This window comes from Camelus dromedarius, chromosome 12 (genome assembly GCF_036321535.1).
Source record: "Camelus dromedarius isolate mCamDro1 chromosome 12, mCamDro1.pat, whole genome shotgun sequence".
NCBI lineage: Eukaryota > Metazoa > Chordata > Mammalia > Artiodactyla > Camelidae > Camelus > Camelus dromedarius.
In genome coordinates this window covers 1,829,146-1,848,481 of record NC_087447.1, presented here as the reverse complement: position 1 = coordinate 1,848,481, position 19,336 = coordinate 1,829,146, and the positions used below count along the sequence as shown (strand labels likewise).

At 63.2% G+C, this 19,336-nt stretch overlaps 1 protein-coding gene across 7 annotated transcripts in view; it reads right to left on the bottom strand.

The window, feature by feature from the left end:
- KCNQ1 (potassium voltage-gated channel subfamily Q member 1) overlaps positions 1-19,336 on the bottom strand; it is a 320,726-nt gene extending 301,390 nt beyond the window's left edge. For 2 of the 7 annotated variants that reach the window (XM_031448221.2, XM_031448222.2), the window contains exon 1: positions 18,904-19,317. In XM_031448221.2, the coding sequence (XP_031304081.2) occupies positions 18,904-19,283 (380 nt within the window). In that variant the 5' untranslated portion in view covers positions 19,284-19,317. Of the gene's footprint in view, positions 1-18,903 lie in introns of all 7 variants that reach the window. The other 5 variants (XM_064491998.1, XM_064491999.1, XM_064492000.1 and 2 more) reach the window with 5 other exon arrangements.

Below are 19,336 nucleotides of genomic sequence, written 5' to 3'. Positions count from 1 at the left end.
AGGAGGGACAGGGCAGTGTGGCGGGTCCATAGGGGCCTCACTTGCCCACTGGGCAGCCCCAGGGCACAGGCCAGTCCCCCCAGGTGGGTGGCTGGCACACTGCTGAGGCGAGGCCCTAGCTGAGCTGGGCCCCAACTCACATGGAACTGCAGATGAGGGACAGCAGCAGTGCAGGGGGCTGGGGCGTAGCTGGGAAACTCAGGCCCAGGCTCAAGGCACATGCAGGGCAGCCAGACGGTGGGCAGGGGCTAAAGCTAGAGGCCTACCCCAGGGACCTCGTGGGCCTCAGCGTGGATCCACAGACCCCACCCCCACCGACCGATGACCATGTGTCATCTCAGAAGGTGCTGCGGTCTGACTTGGATGTATGTCCCTGAATCCAGAGCTGGACACCACAGTGAGCCCACACAGACTTTGGCTAATGGACCCAAGGGGCAGAGAGCTCTGGGGTGGCCCCATCTCCTCCCATCTCTGCTCTTCCCTCACCACCAAGGGCTTCTCCCAGATCCACTCCACCCACCAGAAGGCAGGAATCCAGCCACGTGGAGTCAGGGGGACAGCGGAAGAGGCCAGCTGGCTGCAACCTGGGCCCGTCCTCCAAGCAGACCATCGCCCACCCCCCACGACAGCCCCCCTGTACCCAGCAGGCCGTCTACAGTGTCCACCTGCCAGGTGTTGTCCAGGCCTGCCGTGAGCTCATCTTTTCAATTCTCCCGACAGACTCCACAAGCCGGGGTTCTGAGCCCGGCGCTCGGCCACCAGGGACACTGGGTGACGTTTGGAGATGTCTGAACTGTCACGACTCGAGGGCAGACGCCACTGGCACCCAGTGGGTACCAAGGCCAGGGATGCTGCTGGCCTCCTACAGCACAGGGGACACCCCCGCCCCCCAGGGAACGATCCAGGCCAAAATGTCAGGAGTACTGAGGCAGAGGAACCCTGCTCCATGAACCAAACACTCCCACGATCCCGGGTCCAGATAAGACAGCTGAGGCCTTGAGAGATGACGCCACCACCACGCCAAACCATGTCGAGGGCCGGGCATGGAGCCCGCTGCCGCCCACACCACCGTGGACACAGGAAAGCTCTCCCTCTGCCTTCCTGGCCGCGTCCTCCCTTGAGAACACTGGCCAGCCTTCCTGCAGCCTGGCCACAGGCAGGGCCTGCCAGCAGCCAGCTCCCCGAAGGGCTCTCTGGCCTCCAGGGCCCGTGTTCTCAGGCAAGACTGACACCGGCGGCCAGAGATCCAAGGCCAGGCAGGTGTCTGTGACGCTGCCCTGACCCCCACTCCGGGACACCCTGGGGGAGGGGCAGCAACACTGCCAGCCCCCTACCCTTCTCAGGACAGTGGCCCCAGGACCCGAGGAGGAGCCCTGGCCCCCGTTTCCTCCACGTCTCCTGCTGTGTGAGCCCCGACTCTGCTCCTGCCAAGTGGGAGACGCACCAGGAACAGCACAGACACAGAGGGGACAGGCCTGGGGAGGGGCCCAGGGTGCCTCCCCACCGACATGCACGTGTCCAGGCCGCAGCTCGGCCAAGGCATTACCTGGCCCTTGAAGGCCCCTTCTCCCCCCAGGGTCTGGCCACCCAGCTACAGGACGGGGCGGCAGGGCCACAGCGTGTCTGTCTCCTCTGCAAGGAGGGTCACTCCTCAGCCTTGCTGGCGATGTGCCCTGAGCAGAGGTCTCAGCCAAACAGTTCCTGAGTCACCTGGGGTGATCTGAAGAGGGCTGGTCTCTGCCTTGGCCCAGACCGGGGAGAGCTGTGCCCGCATGCTCAGCCCCCGCCCCTGGGGAGGCAAGACCGAGGTGGTCACTGAGCTCCCTGAGGAAGGACGGGTCGAGTTACAAGCCAGGCAGGTGCCACCAGGAACCATCCAAATCCAGAACCACCCGGTGAGGCTCCGCTCCCACCGAAGCCTGCCAAGCCGAGGACGACCTTCCCGCTCCCCAGAGGCACCGCTGGTGAGCAGCTGGGCCATCCTCCCCAGAGCTGCCAGGCTCGGAGCCTGATGGCATGCGTCACGTCCCACGGAGCGAGGGTTGGGCTGCAGGGCAGGCCTGCCAGGTGCATGCCGGTCTCTGACCCGTGGGGCCCAGCAGAGGCCACCCCTTCATAACCTTCTCCCTACCCCAGATGCCACTGGCCGGGGGGGTCCCTCGGTGGGGCCTGACGGCGGGGGACAGAGCATCAAGCCCACCTGCCCCACCTGGGCAGACTGGGCCTGTCTCCCTGGGACCTGCACCCGCGGCTGCGGCCCACCCACCCTGGGGACATCCTGGGGTGAGAGCCTGCTCTGGCCGCCAGCAGGCAAAGCGGCCCTGGGCAGTCACCCCAACACCAGCAGGCCCCCAGCCCACTGCCCCCTGACTCCTGAGGCCATGACTGGTCTAGCACCCATGGCGTGAGCAGAGCCAGAGTGGGGGGCCAGCCCAGGCTGGGGGTTTGCACAGAGCAACTCAGGGAGCAGTGGACATTTGTGGGATGGGGTCTGATGCCTGCCCTGCCACCCATGAGGGATGTGACTCTGGGCAAGTGTCTGTCCTCTTGGGGCCTCGACCCACTTCAACAAGCTGCGGGGCCCTCAGCTCCAAGCTGTCCCCACCCTGGTAGGTGGGATTCCCTCCAGCTCACAGTCCCCAGCTAGCCTGGCCATGGAGGAATCAGGGGTCATGGCCACCATCACAGGGAGCTGCTCCCAGGGCAGTGAGGGCCCCAGGCCCCCGCCTAGATGGGTGGCCTGCTCCTGGGCTGGGCAGATGGGTAAGGGCCATAGCCCTGTGGTGAGCCAGGTGTCCAGGTCCCCAGGGGTTCCCTTCCTTCCCCAGATGAGGTCTCTGAAGGGACAAGGGCCGGCTCCTTGTGTCTCTGGGCAGGAACCCCCCAGGTCTGCCCTCCAGGTCACTGGGCAGAGTGGGGCCCCGACATAGGCCATGCAATCCTGACCCCGTGAGAGAAACTGGGGTCCCCTATGCAGCAGCCCTGCCCATCCCATGCAACTCCCACCCTGTATCTCCCCAAGAACAGGGCCTGGAACCCCGGCCTCTCCAGGACTCAGCCTGGAGGCAGCGCTCAGATCCCGCCAGGCACTCGCCCCCATATTACCCTCCTGGCCCCACACTGTGCTCAACCCACTCAGAATTCTCAGTCTCTGGAAGGACCAGGGGTCCCAGGACCCTCTTGGAAGTCTTCTTGTTGCTTATTTTAATAAAAATAACCTTTAACTATTTTTCAAACAACCAATATTTTCAAAGTATAAAATTCAGATGAATTCAGCCCAGAACCGCACCCAGGGGGACTGTGGGGGCCATGTGGGTCCCCTCTCAGAGCCTCCTCCACCCGCAGGTCCTCGCGCTGTGGCCCCGGCGGGCACACAGCCCACTGCCCGCGGGTACTGCCTTCCTGGGGGGTCCAACCCAGTCCACACTCCACTAGTCCCTACACGTCACTCAGAGTCCTGACCCCACTCCATCTTGCGCCGTCCACTTTCAACAGCGCTGGTCTTGCTGTAGAGAAAGGGCCCCTGTCCTGGCCTGCTTTTACTGAACCAAACCCAATGCCCAATGAGGAACCTTCTGGGTGCTGGCTCCCACCTTCCCTTCGGGGGGTCGGCAGTGCAGTTTCTGGGGAGGTGGCCCCCACAGGGATGGACCCTGGAGTAGCTGGGTGCAGCCAGGGGCCTGGCAAGCTGCCTCGGGGCTGACCCCCTCCCAGGCAATACCCTAGGGTCTCAGGAAGTGGGGAGGCCATTGCTCAGAGCCTCAAGTCCTCTGATCCCAGGATCAGATCTCAGTCCCACCGTCTCTGATCTCCCTGAGTGAGACCCGAGTCGTCCCGGCGCAGGGCACAGACAGCCCTCCCCCAAACCACCTCCCCGCCCCCACCCCCAAGAGGCTGGAAAGGCCCGCGGACACCCCAGGGCAGCGTGACTTGGAGGTGGCGGGCGGTCAGCCAGAGAGGCCTTGATAAGAGCAGGGAGGTGGGGCCTGCCTGGAGACGAGGCCAGCGAGACCGCAGAGCCCCCAGCCCCGCCCATCCCCCTGTGCCAAGGGCAGTGAGAACATTCCAGCGCTGCCAGCGAGGTGCCCGGGAGGTGCTGCGCCCCCGCGGAGCTGCACACGGGACCTTGGGCCCTGATCCAGGGAGCAGGCGGGGGCGGGGGGAAAGCAGCCTCCACCTCTGGGGGTTTCTCCCCATCTCTGTTTTAGCCTCAGCCCAGCAGGGTAGGGATGGGCCCCTCCAGGGACCCAGGAGGTCACCTGGTCGCCCAAGGGTGCACAGCAGGTCAGTGACAGGCCAGGAGCAGAGGGCCAGGTTGGGACTCCTGGCTCTGATCACACGCGAACCCGGGCCTCCGAGAATCTGCCTCACACCCGTCCCTCCCCCGCCCCCAAGCAGCTCTGGGGTCTCCAGCCAGGCCAGGACCCTCACCCCTAGGACCCCGCCCAGCTCGGACTGCAGCACTTCAGCAGTGCTGCCCTCCCGTTCGCCCCACCAAGCCCCTCACTCCTGCCCGGTCTCCCTGAGCCATTTGATTCTCGGATGGGGTCACCCCAAGAGCACCTGCCCTACCCCTGCGTGCCCAGGGCACAGGGAGGTGGCTGGGAAGTGTCCGCAGGACAGTCACGTGCTGGTCCACCACTGCGTGATGGCGGGGGTCTCCAGGGGACATGTGGGGCCATGAGGGCTCGCACCCTAACCACAGCCGACACCGCACGTGGCTCTGGCGGTGCCACCAGAAGTGGGATGTTCTAGAACCCGAGGCCTTCGCTGGGAGCCCCAGGGCAGGTGCAAGGCCCAGGACGAGACTAGTCAGAGGGAGGAGGAAGTCGGGACTCAGCGCCCAAGCCTGCGGCCAGCGCTGACCCCGCCGGCCAGCCACGCCCACGTCCACCTCACACACCGGGCAGCCCTGGGGACGGCCATGGCGGTTCACCCACACGCCCCTTCGTCCAGAACCCAGGCCACCAGAGGGCTGCAGGGCTCCCCTGTGTCCACACAGATGGCCCTCGGCCCAGGGAATCTCAGAAAGATGACAGGGCTGGGTCTCCTCCCAGGATGACCAACCCACCCCAGCTACACTGGGGACAAGCCTGGACAGGCCGTACCGCCCACAGACCCTGTCCAGAACGGCCCTCCCAGGACAGCAGGTAGCTGACCAGCACTTGTGCTGGGTTACTGGTACCAGCATGCAGCCATCCAGCCACCTGTCCACCTGCCTACCCACACGTCCATCCATCTGTCCACTCACCTGTCCATCTGCCCATCTGTCCACCCCCACCCCCGGAGCACCTGCTCCACACCGTGCTCTGCACGGGCACTGGGGACCACCCAGACCGTCCCTTACTCCACAGCAGGCCTCAAATTCCAGAGGCTTGGGAGGCCTGGAGGCAGAGGCCAGGAAGCCCTGGGCCCACAGTGGCACCATGGACTAATCCAGCCCCCAGCAGGATGCCTTGACAGCCGGGTGCCCTTCCACAGCAAGCCCTCACCCCAGCCAGTGGATGAGACGGATGACAAGGGCCCCAAACAAGAAACAGAGGCCCCTCAGAGAGATGGCCCTCCCCACCTTGTGTGCAGAGGCAGGGCCTCCTAGCTCCTCCTGCCCCCAACCCCAGGGGCCTATCTCCCCTTCCCCCACCAAAGGCCCCTGGGGCACCCAGGAGTAACCCTGACCACAGGCCACCTGCAACAGAGCTGCCCCATCCAGGCCCCCTGCCCCACCTGCCAAGGGCTCAGGGAACTTGGCAAATGGCCACATCCCAGCTTTGGCCCAGGCACAGCTAGACCAATGGCCCAGATCCCTGAGACCCCTCCAGAAACGGAGGGCATGACCGGCGGGCTGGCTTTGGAGCCAAGTGACAAGGCAGGCTGGGAGGCTGGCAGGCTGGCAGGAGCCCTTCAAGCCAGGACCCAGGGCTGAGCCGTCCTAGGCAGGCATTACCTGCCCTCGGGGCCTCCTGGGGGCCGGGGGACCCCCTGCTCCAATGAAGCCCCCACTCAGCTCTAGAGCTGCTCCCCTAAAAGGACCAGGGAGGCAGGGGGCTGCATGTCCACCAGAGGAAGGAAGGTAGGCCCACCCACCCTCGGGGAAGTGGGCCACCTGGGGGGCTCGTCCTGGTCCAGAGGCCTGCTCCCAGCTCCCCTCACTGAGGCCTCTGCTGCCCAAGGACCCCGGGAAGGTGGCACTCTGGAGGCTGGGGGCCTTGCTGGGGTTGGCAGCGATCTGCAGGCCTTCTGGGCTCTAGAGGGGCTCTGAGAGTCAATGTGAGTGGTGGGGTGGAGCTCCAGAAGAAACCCACAGATGAGAGCAGGTGTCATTCACCACCTCCTTAACTTTGCTTTGTCTGAAAGGCTGCAAAACATGCTGTGTGGCTTTAAACACACCACGTACCTCTTCTGGCCTGCAGGTTCCTGGGCACGAGGGGAAAATGAATTCACCAGTTCTTGCTAAACCAGCCCTCTGACCAGCCCCAGAGTGGGTGTTAAGGAGATGTGAACCCACCTGCTCCAATTCTGTTGACCCAAATTACCTGCCACGGGGATGAAGCGCAGGACCCTGCCTTTTCACGCCCTCTTACCCTCTGGAGGCAGGAGGGGGCTCACCCAGGAGGGCGGCACGTGGCACTCTATGTGTCTGCATGGCCACCCTGAGCAGACCATCCTGGAGGATGTGATGGCCCACCCCCCCATGGAGGGAGCTGAGGACGGGGAGTGAGCCCCATACCCACCCCCTAAAGATACAAAAGCATTTGCAGAGATTCCTGCAGCTCCGGTACCTGAAAACGGGTAAGGGCCTTGCCTGCTCCCTCGATGCCCTAGGGAGAGGGGTCCCCAGCCCGGAGGCAAGAGGAGGAAGTCAGCAGGGGAGGGGCCCCAGCAAGGGCATTGGTTGGTGTCATTCACTCCATCCCTTGATGGCATTGGTCCCAGGACCGTGTGGTCCAGCTCAGGCCAGGGACCATCCCGTTGTGGGGAGGCAGCCACAAAGCCATCTACCAACATGACGGCAGGACTATGATGAGGGAGAAAGGCCAGAGATGGGATTGTCAGAAGGCTCCAGAGTAGGTGACCCTGGGCCTGGGATTGGAAAGGAGAGAAGCAGCTAGTGTGCAGACAGCAGGAGGAAGAGGGTCCCAGACGGAGGGAACCATCACGCAAAGTCGCTGGGGCCAGGAGGAAAGGAGGCGGGGCCAGAAAGTAGGCGGGGCCAGAAAGAAAGGAGGCGGGGCCCGCAGGTGCAAGGGCCAGAGGAAGGACCACAGAACCAAAGACCCAAGAACCTGCTTCTAGGAGCAGGGCCGGCTGTAGGGGGCTGGGGAGTACTGTGATCCCATTTACATGTTTTAAAGAACACTCCGGGACTCTGCAGCCCTGAGAAAGTCGTCTCCAAATGACAGGCGCATGCACCCTCCAGCCCTAGGAATCGCACCCGGAGAGCCCCGCACAGCTGTGCTTCCGGGAGCCGAAAGGTTGGGAATGACGCTCGATATCCCTGAGGGGGACGGGTTCCCGGACACTGAGCACGGCTGGGGTGTGAGAGGATTCTATGCGCCACGAAGAAGAATGTCCGTCGACTGTCAGGCGCTTGGCAAATAGCGCTGAGCTCGTCGTGTGCCCAGTGCTGTTCTGGACCAGAGGACCCCGCAGAGGACACGCCCACCCCAGGAGCAGACGTCCTGGCATCTCAGCCGCGTCCCCGGATCCAAGCCCACATCTTTCACACATTGACCGATCCGTTGGCATCTGTGCTGAAGACGAGCCTGCCACGAGCCCGGCCCCACACTGACAGCTACACAAAGGCTCTGTGCAACCACACAGGCTTCCAGGATAGAAAACACGCTCTGCCTCCAGCCCCATGGCAGGAGAGGCCAGCTCCGCAGTCACTGGGGCAGCACTGGGCCGGCTCCAAGCAGGCCTGGAGACCACCCCCACCACGTTACAGGAATGTGAGCTCCAAGCTCATGAGAGCAGAGCCACAGTGGGTCTGGAACCCTCTTGAACCATAACCCACAAACTGACTCCGGACTGAAAACTCCACAGCAGGTTGAAAAGGAGAACTGTGAACACCACGGAAACAGGCGGAACCCGGGACAGGAGACCAATGTCACGAGGCGTGCTTGAGGCCCCACACCCCCAGACGCAAACCTCGCAGGCCCCAGGAGTCCTGCCGCTGCCCCTGGGGGAAACCCGGCCCCAGCCGAGGGGCTGCGGCGAGGCGGGAGCTCGTGGGACCAGGCCTACTGCTCCGTGACCTCCAGGACTCCTGAGGACCCTGTCCACAGGAAGGGAGGGAGCCACTCACAAAGGGACCCCAACAGCCCCAAACTGGGCCCAGCCCAGCTCACAGGCAGACACCTCTGGGGGAGGGGACAACAGGATGGTGCAGGCCCTGGAGGGCACAGCCCTGGGCCAGCAGCACAGCACAAAAAGCCACACGTCCCTGAACTCAACATCTGCAAACGAGGATTTTCCAGTGTGCTTCATCACGACCTAAGGCCATGTCACAGCTGGTCCCTAAGTGCTTCTTAGGGACTCTTTCGATCTATATGTCCCCACTCCCTCTTTTTAAAAAAGTTCCTTGGTCATTTGTTGAAGAGATCGGGCCTCTTGTCCTGTGGAGGGCCCCACCACTGGGATTTTGCAGGCAGCATCCCCCGGGTGCCTTTCAGCCTGTGCCTCTGACCCCAGTACATCTGCAAATGTGCACTTAGATCTGGAGACCTCATCATAGTCACTCACCCGTTTATTCTGGCCAGAAAACCACCAGGGTGGGCACCCCGGGTGGGTGGCCTGGACGGTGCTCCTGCTTTCCTGCATGACAGGGCGGTCCAGGCTCAGCTTGTTCGCTTCCTGCCCCGGACAGGGACACGGACGTTTCTCTGGGACCCTCGGTTTCCCTCGGGGGAAATGGCACGAGAGGCCACAACCTGGGGGCCGCAGCGCTCACAGCCATGGGGGGTTCTTCCTCCTAGCTCGTTCATGGAAACAGAGACAGTCTGTACACAAACTCATCACAAACACGTGCTGACACTTCTCGCCACATGCAGGCTGGAGGGGTGCTGCTCAAGGCCGCCCTCAGCGACAGCTACGTGGCCACGCCAGGGCCCCACCCCACGATTCCCGCACAAGGGCCTTAGAATAATGGAACAAACACCGTCACAACCATGACGCGGTTACTGAAAACGGCGTGTGGGCACACCCGCAGCGCCGTCTGTCCTGAGCAGACGGCCCGCAGCCACAGGCTGCCTGGTGGAAGAGCTTGCTGGGGCTGTCCCACCCCCACAGTGCGAGTTTACGGCCATTTATTTCACTTCGGTTTTGAGGGACTTCTTCTGGTTAAGGTTTACTCAGGGGTCTTAAAATTATGAGATTGGGGGGTTGCTTTTCCTTTAAAATGATGGGAACTTTTTACCTGGTTTCAAAGTCGAATCTGTAAAACTATACTCAGAGACAGATGGGCTCTGTCACGTCCCCCCACAGAGGTAACTTTTTATAAGTTTTGGTTTATCCGTCCACTGCTTTTATTTAATATAAAGTGTGTGTATGTAAATGTGTATGTATGAACACGTGTTCATGTAATATGTACTATGTAAATACACGTAGTACATATTACATATGTGTGTACGTATATACATATGTGTGTGTGTGTATATATATATATATACATGTGTGTGTGTGTATGTGTGTGTGTGTGTGTGTGTCCCTTACTAGAAAAGTAGTATCTTGTTATTTTTACTTAAAATACTTCCTGGTAATCATTCCATAAAAGCATGTGCAGAGAGCACTGCCCCTTTTCACACCTGCATAATATTCCACACACAGCTAATTCAACCTGCCTCCTCCTACGTGCAGGCATCTGGGTTCCCCTTCTTTTGCTATTACAAAGAATGGTTTAACAAACAGCCTTGCAGCTGCACATTTTCCTATTTGGGGGCCAACATCTTCAAGATCAATTCCCAGAAGTGGGATTGCTGGGTCCAAGGATACAGGCAGGTGTAATTCTGACAGGCGTCACCAAATCCCCCTCCTCACGGATGCCACCACGCACAGACCCTCCGGCAGCAGAGCTGCTGCCTACACCTCCCCAGCCGCGGGTGTCCGGAAACACTTCTGGATTCCCGCCAGTCTGATGGACCTCAGCAGAGCCCACATCTGCGCTCCTCTGCCTGCCGGCGGGTCAACATCTCACAGTTTCAGGACTACCCTACCAGCGACTTCTGTGACCCCTCCACTCACATCTCTTGCTTGTCTTCCATGGGCTGGTTGCGATTTTTTCTTCCCTATTCTCAGAAATGCTTTTTATCTTCGAGATGGGAACCTTCTGGACGTGTTTCCATCTTCCCCCGGGTTTTCACTGGTCTCTTTACTGTTCGCAGGTGGTGAATGGTGTCACACAAAGGATGATTCTTTCTTACACGCTCTTCTCCTTAATGCATTGGCTGTGAGTCACAAAGAAGTCTCCCCACCCTCACCCTCGGGTCGTGGAGGGTCCCCCGAGGTTCCTTCTGGTACTCGAGTGGTTTCCCGACCACTTGGGATCCATCTGGTGCTCAGGGCAAGGAGTGAGTCCAGCCTCCCCTGTTCCTTGTGGCCGTCCACGTCCCCAGCATCACTTATTGAAAACTATCTTTTCCCCACTGGTTGGAGATGCTGCCTCTGTATTTGGCTAAAGTTCCCTATGCAATTGAGCCTATACGTGAATTTCTCATCCTGTTCTGTTGCTTGTCCATAGGCCAGTACCACACAATTTTTACTACCCAAGTCTTAAGTTTTATAATATTTTGAGCTGTTCAGTCTACCAAGAACGTGAATGTGAGTTTTATAAGACCAGCTGGGCACGTCCTGGGACAGAAAGCCAAACCACGTGATCCATCAAGCTCATGTGTTCCAAGCAAGTGGTCCTGGGGCCTATCAGGCAACACCGGAGGCTCTCCTGGGCTCCCCGGGGACCCCCAGCTGCTCCATCAGCCGAGAGGGGCACCTCTGGGAGGCAGGGGCTTGTCCCTCTGGGTCAGGGATCCTTCCACTGGCCCCTCCCCGCTGGGAGAGCTTCCGTCAGCCCGGTGGGGAGGGAGGCGGCCCCTGGCACAGACGGGGGCAGGGGTCGCAGTGCAGCTGAGCAGCCTCCATGTGGGGAGGTGCTCTGGGGCTGAAGGGAGTCGGGGGAAGGGTAGGGACTCTCAGTTCCTTTTTCCAGCTCTCCCCAGATCTTCGCATGGTGCTCAGGAGCAAATTCAGCAGCAAGATGCAGAGGGGCCGCCATTTGGGGTGTCCTGGCAGTATGCCCAATATCATGGCTTTGAGAGGGAGCAGAGAAGGGGGCCCACCCCAGGGAAACACAGATAGGAAGCCCACAGCCCCTGCTCCCCAGAGAAGGGCACCCGATGGGTGGGGGCGGCCAGGGGTGGGCCCGCTGCAGGAGGCAGGCATGAGGCCAGCAGTTCCGGGGCTCAGAAGAGGATGGCCTTCAGGTGCTTTGTGGAGGCGGCAGAGGGGGCCTCTGCAGAGTGGCAGTGGGGGTGCCCCTGGGTACACACCAGGCACAATGCGGGGAGCATCAGCACTGCACGAGCTTCTGGGTGGAGGTGGAGCAGCTCCCCAGGGCCAGTCTCCCGTCTACAAGTCACTGAGCAGAGAAGGAGAGCAGGGACCAGGCCCTGAGTCCCGGGGTCGGCGGGGGGAGCCCCGGGGTCAGCTGCCCCAGCCCTGCAATTCGTGCTTGGCGCGTGGACGTGTGTAGATCGTGTTGTTCAGGAGTCCTGCTCTGATGGGCAGAGCCAACATCCCCCTCCGAGGCACCCAGGACCACGGTCGGGTCCTCCCGTGCTCGGAGCCCTCCACAGGCAACACCGCCAGTGCTCCCTGGGCCACATGTCCCTCCTTCAGTGGGGCCCACGCTCTGCAGAGGGGCTCGGGCATGGCTTCCTCAGGACACATCGCCCTTCCCAGGCCCCGCTCCCCGGGCGGTGAGGACCTGGCCCCCCACCCTGGCCAGGGTGGTTAAGCAGATGGAGAAGTTTCAGGGGAGAGGCTCTGAAGAGGGGGGCCTGCAGAACTTGACCACAGCCACAGGAGGGTCCTGGTGGCCTCCGCCCACTACTTTCCAGGCTCACCCATCTCCCAAGCTCAGGAATGTCACCGGATAAAAATACCCACAGACGATGTCATCAGGCCCGGCCTGTCTGTGTGGCTTGGAGTTGCTGACCGCCTCAGCCCAGGCTGGAGGGGGCCAGAACTGAGGAGAGGGCAAGGAGGGGGCCTGGGCTTCCGAGGCCGGACACCAGGTGACCCTCTCATGAGCACCTGTCCCTGCTGGGTACTGGGTGTGGATCTAGACAGCTCCCAGCGGCCCTGCCCACCCACTCCAACCTCTAACGCCCAGAAGCACTGAGACCAGCACACACTAATACCCTGCACAGCATCCAGAGGGGCTGAGCCACTGGGGGTCTCTGAGCACCAGGGGAGGGAGTGGCAAAGAAAGAATGCATAACTCTGCTTGGGGTAACATGGGAAGGCTTCCTGGAGGAGGAGGCCTCCAAGCTGAACCTCAGCCTGTGGTTCTGGGCAGCAGGGTTTAGGGCAGAGGCCTAAAGCAGCCAGATCAAAGGCTTCCAAAGACTAGTCACCCCACCCACAGGGTGGGCGGCCCCAGGACGCTGGCATGTCTGTGGAGGCCCTACTGCCCAGGGGCCATCTCCCCCTCCCTCCCCGACAAACAGTAGCGCCCACTCCTCACGTGGCCCAGCCAGCATGACAGCCCTCCCAAGGTGGGAGGGAACAGGGCCTCCCCAGGCCTCCGCAGACTCTGGCCCCAGCCTTCGGAAGAAGCTATGGGCTTTGGAGTCAGGCAGCCTCGGGCAGGCCCAGCTCTGCGATGGTGGGCACCCCGCCACCCCTCTCTGGGCCCTTAGGATTTGCACACAGTGCCGGCCAGGCCTCTCCGTCTTCCACCAGGGCCTGGGGGGAGCCAGGATGCCCCTCGGCCTCGGCATCCTCCCCTCAGCCCTTGCCCATGCCGGCTCAGAGAAGGGGCCCAGGGTCACCCGGCCAGGGGGCAGAAGACAAACCCTCACAAGCCGAGTCCTACTGCACGTTCAGAGGCCACGTGTAAATGGCGCCTGAGGCTCAGGCCACGTGGTGTCACGGGTGATCACCCGGCCACCCCCCCATGAGATTTGGGATGGTCACGGCACTTGGGGGGCCTCAGGAGGGAAACCCATGGCCCTCTGTGCCCTCCGGGAGGGGTATGGACAGTCACCCGATCTGCCCCAGGGACCCTGCGGCCACCTCCACGCACCAGCACACCTGAGTGTCCTCGTGGCATTGCCCAGCACTGACCATGCCCCTCGTCTGGCCTTGGGCACATTGGCCCAGCTCCTCCAGGCCCTGCACATTCTCCTCACATGTGGGCATCCTTGGACACTTTCTCCTGCCTCACAGGAGCTGGACATGAGACTGCCCGGCCTGTCCATCTTGTCCGTGGACAGGGTCTTGAACCATGAAGGGCACCATATGAGCAGAAAGCCGATTTAGAATGTCGGTCTGAGAAGGACCACAGAGCTTCTCTGGGTCCACAGCCCAGACCCAGAGGCAGGAAGGGTCCAGCCCAGGGCCCCTGTCAGGGCCGCCTCACCACTCAGAGCACACGACTCCCGGAGCTGGTGAGAAACCAGGACTCTCGGGCCCCTGACCTGCCAGACACGCCTGCCTTTCCACGGCCCCACCAGGGCTCGCTGGCCCGCAGACCCGTGCACATGGGAGCAGTCAGCCTGGGACCCGGCTTTTGCAGGAGGAGGATTCAGAGCAGCTGACACCTTTAGAGTTGGGGGCACCGGACCCCCAGGGGGAGCCCGGACCCCTGGGCAGCCTCCACCACTCCCACCACTGCCGAGCTTGACGTGCCCCGCTTCCAGCCCCGGGGCGCATGCGGCTGAGGTCGGAGCGGCTCGCCGTTCCCAGGGCAGCACCGGCAGGGGGCGCCCGCTGCGGGTGTGCGCAGGGCACGCCGGCTCCAGGCTCCTGGCCTCGGGCAGCGGCCCACAGGTGGGGAGGTGGGCGAGTTTCCTGGGGCTGTTGTAACAGAGTCCCACAGATGGGGGTGGGGGTTAAGCCACAGGAATTTCCCGTCCTGGGGGCGGGAGTCCGAGGTCCAGGTGTGGACGGGGCCGGCTCCACCTGGGGCCTCTCTCCTCGGCGTGGAGACGGCCATCTTCTCCCCGCATCCTCACCTGGTCGTCCCTCTGCGTGTGTCTGTGTCCTGATCTCTTCTTATAAGGACACCAGTCCTATGAGATTAGGACCCATCCCAGTGACCTCATTTTACCTCAGTCACCTCTTTAAAGCCCTCATCTCCAAACACAGTCACATCCTGGGGTGCTGGGGGTCAGGACTCCAAAATACCCTTTTGAGAGGCACAATCCAACCCAAACAGTGAGGCCCTGAGGCGTCGTGTCCTCGCTTCCCCTACTCACAATGTCATTGGCTCGCAGCTGACCCGGAGACGTCCACATCTGCTTTCCCCAGGACAAAGCCCCCCAGGACCACGCCACCCTGCCACGAGGAGGTCCCATTCTCTGGGGACTGTGAGTGGAAATGGGCCCCTCCCTTCCCTCTAGCCCTGGGCACCACCACAGCAGCAGGTGCAGACCTCGGGCCCCGAGCCTTGGGGAGCAGACGATTCAGCGCCAGGCAAGGCGAATATTCCCTCCCACCTGAGCACCATGGCCAGGAGGTGACAGCACTCACCAAGCCTGCCACCAAGGAAGAGATGGGGAGGCAGAGGACTTAGGAGCTCAGGAAACTGGCAAAGCGGCCCAGCCCTGGGACACGAAGCCTCGTCCCTGCCCCACAGCCGAGCTCCCCACACGGCCTGGCCAGCCCTGCACCCTGCACCAGGCGCCCCCGACCCAGACCTTGGTGCGCGTGGGAGCACCTTCCACTTCCTGGACTCTCCCTCCCCTCCCACCACCTCCCTCGAAGCCTCAAGGTCTCCCAGGCACTCTCCTCCTTCCCAGCTGGTGGCCCCAGAGTAAAGGACGCCTGTGGCTCCCCAACTGAAGATAGGCCACAATGAGGCCCTCGACATACGGAGGGTCCAGAAACATCAGGCTGGGTCTAGGGTGGCGGGGAGAGGCCTCCAGACAGCCAGCAGGGGAGACCCAGGGACCAGGCCACGGAGAAGCACCAGAAGGAATTCCCAGCTCCACCGGGACCTGGGTGCTTCAGAATAAGTGGAGGCACTGGGGAGAGACCAGAGTCCCTCCTCCTCCGTACCTGCCTGCCACGTGGCCCGCCCTGCCCTCCGCCCTCCCTGACCCACTGCCCTGCCGGGGTCCACAGAGCAACTGCCCGGCACCACTTAGGACCCCGATGCCAAGCCCGGGTCAGCTGGGCACCAGGAGCCGGAGTGGGGCAATGTGGCCTGCGAACTGGCCTCCACGCCCAAAAAGGCGGGCAAGCTCAGCCCAGCAAACCGCCAGGGCAGGCTTCCAGCACCGTCAATGATTAACGCTCGCTATGAAGGGGCCGCCACCGCCACCGCAAAGTTCTTGGGAACCCAGGAAAGGTGGGGTGGCAGGAAGGCAGGGGCAGGAGGCACCAAGCCCAGTTTGAGAGTTGGGGCTGCTCTCCACGCCCTCCCGGGTCCCTCCCTCAAACTTCTTCTCAGCCACACCCAGATCTCCAAGTGTCTCCGACCCGTGGGGTGCTGAGCCCTGCTCCTGCGCCAGGAGACTGGGGTTGGGGAGGGGGCTCGCCCAGGCCCGAGTCCTGGCCGCATGGGTGGGAGCAGCTGGGAGAAGACACCAGTCTGCACGTGTCGCCCTGCAGCTCCCAAGAGCAAGGAGGGGGGCGGTGGAGGGGGTTGGGGGAGATGGAGGAGGAGAGAGAAGGGAGGAGGGGGTTCCCCAGGGCTCCTGTGGCTGGAAGCCCCTCGTGGAACCTGAGGGCGGCCTTTATCCAGCCCTCACAAAGGGAGGTGGGGGACAAGCCAGCGGCCAGGGCGGGTTGCTACGGGGACCCTGAACCTCACTCCAGTCCAAGCATCTCCCTACACAGACAACCCCAGCCAAGGCCCACCAGCAGGGAGGCCAGGCCTCCCTCACCCTCAGCTAGAGTGGAGCAGCCACACAGTGGGGGCTGAAGAGACTCAGAAGAGGACTTGGTGGCGGGGGGAGTCAGGAGGCAGGAAGTCCCCGCTGGCAGGGGTAGTGCACGGGCAGCAGCGTCCCGCTCCCTGACGCAGGCAGGCGGGGCAGGCAAGGCGCACACAGGAAGGGCCGCGCTCCTTTTGGCCGGAGCAGGGGTTCCCCGACCGGGACGGGGACAGGATATCCTGGCTCGCTTCCCCAGCTGCACCCGGGAGAGTGTGCCCAGCCTGAAGGGCCCACGGCGGCTCCCAGCCCACCCAGGCCCCCTCCCTTCAAGGCCAGGCTCGTCCTCCCTGGGCCGGAAACCAAATCTGGCCTGTCTCTTAACAAGCATTCTGCACGGTTCACCCCCTGCCCGCCCAGGACAGAGCACTTCTCTGCCACTCTTCCAGCCGCTTCTCGGAGTGACACCAGAGCCAGTGTGGGCACCCGCCACCCCTTTCTTGGGGCTGTGGCCAGACTCTGGCCCCTCAACTACAGTCCGCCGCTGCCATCCCAGCCTGAGGCCAGGTCCCCTTGAGAGACTGGCCAATTCGGAGAGTGGCTGGGGCCCTGCCAACCTCCTGGAGACGTTAAGGGTGAGAGAGCACTTTCCCGGGCCCCAGAGAAGCCACGCCTGCTGCCTAGCCAGGGTCCACCTGCAGGCCCTCCCTGCACAGGGACGGCGGGGGTCCGCTCCTTGGGCCCACAGCATATCTCTTACAGGACGGGGCCGACAGCAGGAAAAGACTGACCTAAGGTCACTGAGCTGCCCTTAGGGGCCTCTGTTTCCCAGCTCCCCAGTACCCCAGGGGGAGCCACTCAGCCACTATCCCCAGAAGCCACCCCTGCCCTGGGGAGTCTGGGCAAGGCAGACTCTGCTGAGCAAACTTCCGAGAGCTAAACAATCAGAATCAGGAAGAAAACACAAGTGTAAGCAGAGACTTCCTCTGGGGTGCGGCGGGCCCTCTTCCTTCACAAGGCACCGCAGCAGCCAGGGAGCCCAGGCCACGTGCACCCGCAGCACCGCCTTCCCAGGGCACAGACCAGCAGGGTGTCTGCGGGCCCCTCACCTCGGCGGCCCTCGCTGCAGCACTGCCTGGCCATTCTCTGCCCGTCTGGAGCTGGCCTGCAGGGTTCCAGGACAGAGAGGGGGCTGGGCAGGGTCTGCTCCAGGACTGGCAGCGGGGTTCACTCCACCCCTGGGCACCTCAAGGAGCTTGGGGTCCAGCAGGCGTGGGTGGGGAGGCAAGCAGCCCATGTGCCTAGGGGCACCCACAGGCTGCTGTCGGCGTGGTGCTTTACATAGCCAGCATCCGACCGGGGTGGGGTCCCTTGGAGTCGACACACACAAGCATTCCCCCAAGCCTCAAGACACGCCGTTGCTGCTGCAGCCGTGAGCAAGGCTGCCTCTCCCGCAGCCCAGCCGCAGCCACCGCTCAGGTGTACTCCAGCAGCTCGGGAGGCAGGGGCTGGGGGCAAGGAAGATGCTTGAGGGTACTGTCCTCAAGGCTTGCCCTTCTGCTGAGGAAGGCCTGCCCATCCGCAGGGAGGGCAGCCACTCTGGTACCACCTGCGCTCCGAGGAGCAAAGGTGAGGCACCAAGGCTGTGCTGCCCCACCTCGCCGCACCTGCCGAGACATGCTCCAAGCCAGCCAGGGCCTGGCCCCCTCTGCTCTCCTGGGCCCTGGTGGTGGCTATCAGTGGGACAAAACAGGGCCCTGGACACCGCTCCTCCCCAACCAGGTCTCTCCCAGCCTCAGGCCAGCCAAGGCAGCAGGGACAAGCACCTGCCCTGCCAACAGGAAGCCAGAAGGAGGCCAGCACACGCAGCCCCAGAGCAGCCCACGCCATCAGTGGGGACGGCCAAGCCAAGGCTCACAGGCCAGAGGCAGGCACCAGACCAAGAGGGCACTGGCCAGGCGGCAGGACCACAGAGTGGCAGGAGAGGGCTCCTTGGGCCCCTGTCCCTGAGAAACGTAGTGCCCTGCTGTGCCCGCCCCACACAGGCAGGCGCAGCGGGAATCAGAACCACCTGGGCAGCAGCGGGGCCAGGTGCTGCCGACAGGGCCCTGCTTTCTCCTGATACATGGCTTCCTCTGACTGACCAGTGGAAATGGGCCTAAACCCACTGCTGCCTCGTATGCCCTCCAGGCTCCTCTGCTTCAATCCAGGTTTTCATGAGCCTAGTCGGGTTAACATGGGGCCCTGGGCACGCCCTACAGCCATGCTGACCCCTCAGGCAACACCACCAGGCCTGCCGCCCTTTGGGGCAGCCCAGCCCCTGCTGGCCCAGGAGACCCCCAGCAGGGCCCGCCTCGACCTGGGAGCATCTGAGATGTTGCTGCACCAGCAGGAGCACAGGCCTCCCCCTCTTGCCTCACAGGGCCTTTGGGAATTCTCTCCCCTGCACCTGTCCTTTCGCAGAAGGATTAACACCTGGATGATCCCTCCAGGAAGGAGTGGACCAGCTTTGGGCTCGGGCACCCCTCCCTGGCTGGCACCACACACACATGCCTGGGCAGCGCCAGCAGGGGCTTTCCAGCCCCACAGGGTCAGACCTACCCGTCCCTAAACTTCAACGGGACAGGTTCCGTGCCAGGTTCCTCGCCGTTTCTGTTTTTCGCATTACCCGCTTCCTTCCCTCCGCGCTGCTCTGAGACGCAGCTGGGACGGGTCCGGGAGGCAGCAGGTGGCACGGAGACCGCGCTCCCCCGACGCTCTCCCCAGCCCCGCGGAAAGCGTCCCCGGGCCGGCTGGCGGCGATACTCACACGGCAAAGTGGTAGACGAAGCACTTCCAGCCGGTGGGGCGCTCGAGGAAGTTGTAGACGCGGCCCTGGATATGAGTGCGCGCGAGCAGCGGGCGGCGCGCGCTGTAGATGGAGACGCGAGGGTCGAGGCTGACTGGCGGCCGCGGGCCAAGGTCAGCGGCGGCGGGGGGCGCGGCCGGCGTGGCGGGGGATGCGGGCCCCGGGGTGCCAGGCGGGGCGATGGGTGCGTAGAGCGCGCCGCCCGCCGGGCCGCCCTCCGCCAGCTCCAGCGAGAAGGGGCACTTCTTGGCCGGGCCCGCGCTGCCCCGCCGGGCGCCCGGTAGGCGGCCCCCGCCCCAGCGCTTCCTCTCGGCCCTGGGCGGGGAGGAGGCCGCGGCCATGGCCAGGCAGGGCCCGCGGGGGCCGGCCGGGCAGCGGCACGCAGCGGCACCAG